The following is an 8,932-nucleotide window of genomic DNA, read 5'->3' as shown; positions in this document are numbered from 1 at the left end:
TGTATTATCAATTTTTTTTACGTTTCTTGCAACTTAAATTTTGAGAAAAATTATGTTTTTGGTTGGTTTGATTACACCTGTTAGCAGATCAAAGCCCAAAATGCTCTTAGACCGATTTATGTGTACATGCAGCATATGCTTCATCTTTATATGCATTATTCATTCATTCTCAGCGTTGAACTCTTTCGTTTCTTTTGGGGCTCTGGATCCAAAGGAAAATTATAGAAATTCTGGAAAAACAAAAACAATTTTTTTAGGATACTGAAAGCGATAAAATTCCAATTCTTGTGGATGATTACAAACTATAAGGATGTCCAAATATAGGATCAATAACTACCAAAATTCTTATTATTCATAACCAATCTTGTGGGTACCGATCTTCCCAGACAAGAATTTATTTTTGATTTATTTTACTACATGACAGTAAATTATTAAAAACACTTCAAATTTCGAATAAGTAAATATATATAATACAAAAACAGTAAAATCAGATTTTGCACCTCACTGTATTCTGTAATTGAATGCTATAACACTTTGTTCACATATTAATACAAATAAGTAGTTGTAGAAGTTGCAGAAAGATCTTGATCTTGAGAAAAAAATTTAATCTCACTCCAGATCATCCTGACACAGAAGTCGACGCAAAAAGAGATCATCCTGCAAGAGTTGAAGAAAAGCGCAGCATGTGGGATGTATTCAATGGGGAGATGTACCCAAAAAAGTGGCCGGGAAGTTGGCGGTATATGGATGTAAGTATAAATCATAAGTAGAGCTGATGGGCACGAAGTGGCCGAGAGAAACAATCGAGGCAGCGATGGCGTGGAAGAAGAACAAGGTGGCAAGTCAGTATTTCTCAGTGCCTTGACTCGTTCAGACGTATTCAGATCGATCGAAATTCCACGCCACTGCCGTTTAACAGAAAATTTCTTGAACCGAAGACTTATACTCCCAAATAACTTTATTTTGTGATTATGAAGTTTTAGTGGCCTAAAATCTCTAGTTTCGGGGACAGAGGCAGTCTTAGCAGTGAACAATTAGTAATCTTTATGAGAGATCATATCCTTAAACCGTGTATTTGATTGAAGTGATCATTGGAAATATTTTAGTATTTGGAAAAAAAATCATCAAGGATTACAGAAAAAAATGGATTACTTTTGCAATAGCAATTTAACAAAAGTAAGAGACCCTTTGGTATTCTCAATATTTCGATTATTCTTGTTCTTCATCTTCCACCTGCTTCTGTGGCAATTTATGTGTAACAGAAGCAAAAACTTACCGGTCAGAAAGAGAGGTACTTAGAGTCTTCACCACAAATTACCTGGTACACTGACCGTCGTGTCCAGTTAAGCGAATCTCTTTTGGATGTCTTAAGGTGAGATAGATGGTGAGTGAGAGAGGGAAGAGATACATATATGAAATGAGATTCGAATGAGGAAGTACCGTTTTCGCTTGCGGAATTATTTATGCTAATAATTTCCCATCTCCTCCTTGGAATGCCTCCACCATCTCGTGAGATTCCTTTGGGATGCCTTCTGAAGTCAGGCATTGTTGTGGAGCATCCTCAATTCCATTTGGATGCGCGCCTCCGTGTTTAACTGTGTGATCTAATTTAAGATCACTGGCTCTTTCTCCACCTTCTTATGGTCAATTTAGTGAATGAGATGATTTCATTCTTGGCCGTGATCGCTATTCTTCTATAAGCAATATTTTCTCTCTTCAGTTGATGTCTATTAGCTGTGATTCTTTCATTACCACAACTATTGTATTGCTTGCGTTCAATCCGCATCTTCTGATCGAACTATTCACGGGGTAAATATTTTGAACATCCCCCTGATCCCAAATTCTGACCGCGAAAACTTTTTTTTGGAACTTTATATAGGGTAAAATTTATAATTCCGGACAAATTAAAAAAATCAATTTTCAAAGTAGGGTAGAGTCATCATTTATGGACGGCCTTGACAGACTTGAGGATTAGCCGAGAGACGGATCAGTGTAATTATATTCGAAATAATGGTTACACCACATTTCTATCATTTTCCACTAACCCGTCCCTTGGCTTAAGTCCAAAGTGTGTCAAGGACCTTATGCTCTTACGGACAATGTGCAAAAATCTTAAGTTCTTACATTGTGGGAATAAGCCGACGTCAATTGCAATCAACAATAGGGAAATTCGGAAGTCGTAGGGAAGAGACAATCACTCAGGGAAACACATTAACTACCTCCAGAGCTTTCGGTTCGGTCTCCAAGCCTTCATCAGTGGTCAAGTCTTGCAATCTTTCTCTGAGATTTCTTGTTCAAGGTTTGGTCAGGATTACAACAGGGCATAAGAGGGAACGGGGGCACTATTCTTACACTTTCTTTTACAATTTTTGTATTACTTTGCACAACTTTCGGATCTTCTTCTTCATCTTGGGTCTTGCTGGGAATTTCTTACCTAAGTTCTTACCTAAAACAGATTTTGAAAAATCTTAAAATTATTAGTTTATGATCCGATTAACAATTTTGTAATTTTTCGAAATTTGATTTAGATAAGGTTTTAAAATTTTTGCAAGCTGTCCGTGTGTGGATAGTGATGACTCTACCGACTCTACCCTACTCTTAACCCTTTAACGACGAGACACTTTTTACGGACTGAAAATCAACAATAAAAACTAAACTGAGAAACATAATCAATGATAAGTCTTACATCTAACCTTGGAAAGTCCAACAGAGTCTGATTCGGTATATTTTGTGCTTCTATGAACGATAGGGACAAAAATAGCCTAAAAATTTAAGTAATTTTTCTGACAGTACCAATGAATAATATTTTTCGTTTTAATGAAAAATATTACGTATGAGTATTTTAGTTTTTATTGCCAAAAGGGTTTTGCTTCAAAAAAAATTGGAAGTATAAAAAATAAATAAAATCAATTTATGAATTTGAGAATTTAAAAATTCGCCATTTTTGAGCTTAAATATTTACCACATAGCAAATAGCTAGAGACTTGCAGAAAATATTCTGGATTCCTTCAACCTTCTACTTTACAATTATGTACAGACATAAGAAAAAAATAACTTTGGGTAGTCAGAAAAAATTATTTTCTTTATGGGACACCGGTGTTCCAATCGTCCTTAAAGGGTTAAATTGCATAAATACTAAATTATTACTAGATTTATCAAAGCCTGAACTTCCAAATTGGTTTGTCCGAATTTCCGTGCTGTCCGGAATTTCAAATTTTATTACAAATAGACGGACTTTTGAGAAATTCGAGGAATTGTATAAGTTTTTTTTCTTTTTAATTTTTCTGGTATGTTGTAGGCCTAAGTGAGACCGTTCCAAACCACGACCGCTTAAAAAAAATAATAATGGCTCTAGGACCTCTAGGAGAAATCTAATTTTTACAAACGAGAAACGGACCACATTCAACACTTGAAATAGCAAATTAAAGTTCTTTTACCTAATAAAATTATAAAATGGGAAACTAATTTCAAAATTGATATTTTTCTTGAAAAAAAAAGTTTCTTTTTAGTAGTAGGATAGACGTTTTAGATAAAAAAAAGGATTTGAACCTGCCTTTTTAGATTTCATGATGTACAATGTTTAGTTCGGATTATTTATAGACATAGGGGACATAGGGGCGACAATAAACGGAATTTTGGTTTGATAAGATGTTTAATCGAATTTTATTAACAAGTTTCGATTAACTTGGGACCTCCTTCAGAACATCAAAAACAAATAAAATATGTTATTGACATTGAACATTACTTTTTTTCCTCATATCATTCAACGGGGGGTGACATTAGCTATGAAAAATGCGACCAGTTTTAGTGTAAATTTTTCTTGTTTTCGTACACATTTCACGAGATATCTCCACAACTACGTAGGTTGCCACTTTGGGGTTTTCGGTTGCGTTTACATTATTAAATTGGCTTTTATTTCGTATTAGTATTATTTGCTAATTCATTCTACAATGACGGAAAACAGCTAATAAACTCAAAAGTTTTTCGGCACGCTAGAAACATATGGGAAACATAGGAAACGTCATGCCCCTACATTCAACTTTAATCCATCATCTGGATTTATTAAATCAGATAATCTTCCATTGGCTATAAATGAAAATTATGTCGCAGTGTTTTGTGAATAAAAAAGCAAAGTTATGTACATTGTTCTATAACCTACCTGCCCACAATAATCGTTCATATAGTTTTTGAAGTCCTAAAGAAGGTCTCAACCTATGATCGAAATGTTTGCTAATAAAAAGCGTTTCAAAAATAACTTATGAGACTGAACATTTTATTTTTGATATCTTCTATTTGCGATTGCGAGTATAATTTTATAAACTTATTCCTTTTTTCTATTTTGCAATATGTTGTAGGCTTACCTGAAACCTTTCCAAAATATACCTTTACATGAATATTTATCGAGTTGTGTTCGAGATTACAAGAGAGTTCAGTGCTCATTTTGGAAAAAAATTTAAAAAAAAAAACGTTAGTAAGACGAATATGGTCTATGTATGTTTTCGGTTTGAATCGTTTAGCGTTTGATTAGTGATATCGTCACTTGAATCAGCAATTGTTCTATCGATCGACTTATGTATAATGAGCTTGCTCCAAAGAAACTTCCTGATGAACAAATTGATTTTTTAACTTTATCTGTTTTATTTCGAAAATTCTTTTATAAATTTCGTTCTAATTTTTTATGTTGTAGGCTTTTATGAGATCTCTCCAAAACTCTTTCATACTTGCAAATCTATAGAGTTAATTTAAAGTTATTATATATTTAGTATTTTTTAAATTAATTTTAAAGAATGCATAGCCACGACCGAAAGTAATACACACTGAGAAAAAAAGGGGGTGCGATTAACTTTTTTTCCTCGTAACTTTAACACTTTTTAGGTGTAAAAATATATCAACATTTTTTTAATGTTAATTTTACACCTTTTGAATTGTAAAATTAACACGAAAAAGGGTAACTTTAACCCATAATACACCTAAAAAGCATAATATTTACACCGATTTCGGATCAATAATGCAGGGTAAAATTAACATTTCCGGAATGTTATTTTAACTTTTTCGGATTTCTCTCAGTGCACTATACCTCTGGCTTTTGGAAAATTTTTCCAAGATATTTTATTGGTTGTAAAATAAAATAAAATGTGCAATAATTACTTTATTCGAGGTTGCACACAAATCAAATTTAAAATGAGAGAATCATACCTCCCATAAGCTCAAACACTCTTAACATTGACTTTTTGATGCTGCAATCGTGTGAGTGTTTGCCGAAGGAATATTATATGAAGATGGTGAAGGTAGGCAAAAGAGAAGTTCAAGAACGCGGCAAGACGTCTGGAATGCAGCACTTTACCAAAAGTGTACCTCATTTGCCATCTATTCTCTCCCTCTTTGCCTCCTTAATACCAGTCAAGTCTCCATCTCTTTCTGTCTCACCTGTACCTATTTGGGGAGACAATGAAAATTCCACTAGATATAAGACACCCAATGCATCATGCCATTAAGAATCTCCCAATGGAATTCTCATGTGCCAATTGTCGATGGCAATTTTCCCTTCGTGCTTGCCAAAAGGAGGTCACAATCACCTCAGCTGGTACACCCAGATTGTATCTTTCGCTCTCCAGAAAAAGATCACAGGGTCAGGCAGTGAATTAAGGATGAGCCAGATTATTGGTCTATCGTGACGAACTACTTTTGCTTGTGCCAAGTGCACAAAAATCTCAACAAAATGCATTACTAAACACTTTAGAAAAATTGTAGGGGGGCAATGACATGGAAGAACCATTCATTGTTTCCTCCTGACATTTGCACCATGAGGAGTTCTTGTGCTTGAAACCACAGAACCCCTTTTGGGAGATCATGAAGATGGCAAAAGAGAAAAATTGGCAAGAAACAAATATCACTCTCAAAATTCTCATTGTGGCATCTGCGTGAGAAGATGAAGAACCGCTATTTTGTATGTTTTTTTTTGTGTTGTTGTTGCCTCGACGGTGTGTCTTCTTCACCTGAGGAGATCATGAAATGAGTCACGGGCATGCGAAAGTGGCAGCATGATAATGGCATTCTTTTCTGTGATACAGATCTTCGCTGTTCTCTTCATCATCACACACTATAAGTATACAGAAGCTGTTCAGCAATTGTGGCCAGGCACCATTGGTCAGGACAAGTGTACCAGTGGACGAGGACTCAAGTACATCTCAGGGGATGCCTTAACAGACAGTCCCAACTGCATAGGTCCCAACAGTGCCCCTTATCCCAGGTGAGACAAACCTGATTACAAATGCTTCTATTTTTTTTTTTTTTGATTTTGCAAGGGCATCGATCAATTTAAGATACACAATTCAGTAGAGGAATTCTGTAGGGGGCAGTGGGGCACCTTTGAAACTGGGGCACCTTTAAAATTACGACTTTTCACCTATTTCTAAATAAAATTGAGCCATAATCGTCATATCTGGGCAAACAGATTGAGAAGCTAAATTATATCACGATAAGGCTCAATTTTATTTAAAAGTACTTGAAAAATCCCAATTTCAAAAGTGCCCTACTTTCAAAGGTACCCCACTTCCCCCTAACAGTATGATAATGTACCCGAAAAGCAAAAACAAACCAAAAAATCGAGTTGTTCGGGTCTTATTCTGAGTGATCGATATGACAAATTTTAATGGTAAAATTCTGGAGTAGGACAACATTAAAATCCAGTGAGTCGGGTAAAGTGATATAATTTGGACATATGTAGGGTTAGGGTAGAGTCTACACTTATGGATGTTCTACACACTTATGGACAACGCAAAAATCTTAAGTTATTACATTAAGCAGATTTCGAAAAATAAAAAAAAATGGTTAATTACATCATAAACTAATCGTTTTACAACTTTCTGGAATCTGTTTTACGTGAGATCTTAAGATTTTTGCACGCTGTCCATAAGTGTATAACATCCATAAGTGTAGACTCCACCCTACAAGTTAGACAATTCGCCGGTACAAGTTGGACATGGCTTTTTTTCTTGATAATACAGTACAAAATTTGTTTTTAAGCACAAGGAACCAAATTATAAAACGAAAGCATTAAAAATATACAAATAAAAATGAAGTACTAAATTTATCGAAAAAAGCCCTGTCCAAATTGTATAATTATTGTCCAAATTGTACCATTGTCCAACTTGTACCACTTTACCCTATCTAATGGCCATTGTAAGCAGCTCTGTGAAGGTCTTAGACTGAGAGAAATCCGATAAAGTTAAAATAACATTCCGGAAATGTTAATTTTACCCTGCATTATTGATCCGAAATCGGTGTAAATATTATGCTTTTTAGGTGTATTATGGGTTAAAGTTACCCTTTTTCATGTCAATTTTACCCTTAAAAAGGTGTAAAATTAACATTAAAAAATGTTGATATATTTTTACACTTAAAAAGTGTTAAAGTTACGAGGAAAAAAAGTTAATCGCACCCCCTTTTTTCTCAGTGTAAGTAACTGATATGAGTCGGATTTTTAATTAGTTGTTTGGAATTTTGCACATTAAAAAATTAAATTTATCATATGACATTGTCAGACTGTTACAAAATTCCCATACAGGAATAGGTAGTCAATTTCTAGTCAGCTCTGGAACCTTCCATAATGGAACTGTATAAAAAACTATGAAAAAAGCTTTGCGAATAGTGAAAAGCTTGCCAACTAAATTTGCTGCTTAAAATTGCTTTAAATTTAGTTAATTAATTAAATAATTAAATTTGCTTTGCTAAGAAAGGGACCTATGTATATTAATTTTCTAAAGTAAAAAAACCTTTCTAATACTCTATAAAATGCTTTTATTAAAATAGAAAACATGTTCTTCAGATTTTCTCTAGATTTTATTGATTTAAGATGAATCGTTAAACTAATTCTGTAAAAATATGTCTATAGTTCTTTCTACATATTGGATCGACAGATTTTTTTAAATAAAAAGTTAAAAATTATCAAAAGTTTTGTCTTTTCGGAAACGTCTCAATTTTAAAAGTTAATGAATGTATTCAATTTTATTGGCAAAATTAGCGTTAGCCTAAAATTTTTCTAAAAGTCGCACTAAAACTTTTTATTTTACTTAAATTATTCATTTTTTTTTTAATAAAAATTGCGCAAAATTTAACAAAAAAAAACTAAAGCAACAACTTTTCATTAAAACCGAAGTTCGAATAATTATTGCAAGTGGCGCTTTAGTCGTAACGTAGATGCGATTGACTGCATTCCTACTCTTCGCAAGCTGTTCTTTAATTCTAACACTTAAGAATGGTCCTTAGGGTCCTTAGGTCATCTCTAAATTGCCCTTCTGGTCTTTAGACCATCCTTAAGCGCTAGAAATAATGAAAAGCTTAAGAAAATAAACAATGAAGGGTCACCTGCAACTTTGAGAAAAATAAAAGTAACTAAAGTAATGACCAACGCACAATAACTTTTGTTTGTAAACATGTTTTCAAAATTTTCTATGAGAGTGAATGAAATGTAGATCTAGTCTTCTCGCTCTCTCTCATATAAAATTTTGAAGACATGTTTACAAACAAAAGGTATTGTGCGCTGGGCATAACTTTGAGAAAAATATTTTTAAAACAATTTATTAGGCTTGAAAGTGAGAAGTGTAAAAAGTATGTTCTTATTTTAAAACTCTAAATAACAATCATGTAGCGTAATTCATCCAAAAGATAATCTATTTTTTAATTTATTAACGATTAATTGACAGTATCATCCAATCCACTTACATTAAAAAAGAATGAAATTTAATGAAGCCAAACAAAGAAAAGGATTTGTACTTGATCTTTACCCACATTGCACTAATAACAATATCAAATTTATAATCCTATGCAATTTATTTCGCATTATCTTACATTTTCTCTAATGAATGAGCATGATGCTCTTAATTTGATGTCTCTAATGTAATTTGACGATGTAGCTAATGAAAGCCTCTCA

The 8,932-nt window shown here is 33.4% G+C and overlaps 1 protein-coding gene across 1 annotated transcript; it reads left to right on the top strand.

The window, feature by feature from the left end:
- The first annotated feature begins 622 nt into the window (after positions 1-622).
- Positions 623-6,339, top strand: LOC129801100 (uncharacterized). Its single transcript, XM_055845861.1, has 3 exons — positions 623-749; positions 6,072-6,250; positions 6,306-6,339. Exons 1-3 carry the CDS (start codon positions 684-686, stop codon positions 6,337-6,339), a joined length of 279 nt encoding a protein of 92 aa, XP_055701836.1. The 5' UTR covers positions 623-683.
- Positions 6,340-8,932: the final 2,593 nt, after the last annotated feature.

Source organism: Phlebotomus papatasi, chromosome 2 (assembly GCF_024763615.1).
Source record: "Phlebotomus papatasi isolate M1 chromosome 2, Ppap_2.1, whole genome shotgun sequence".
Classification (NCBI taxonomy): Eukaryota; Metazoa; Arthropoda; class Insecta; order Diptera; family Psychodidae; genus Phlebotomus; species Phlebotomus papatasi.
Note: the sequence above shows the minus strand (reverse complement) of the source record. Positions and strands in the feature narration are given on the sequence as shown.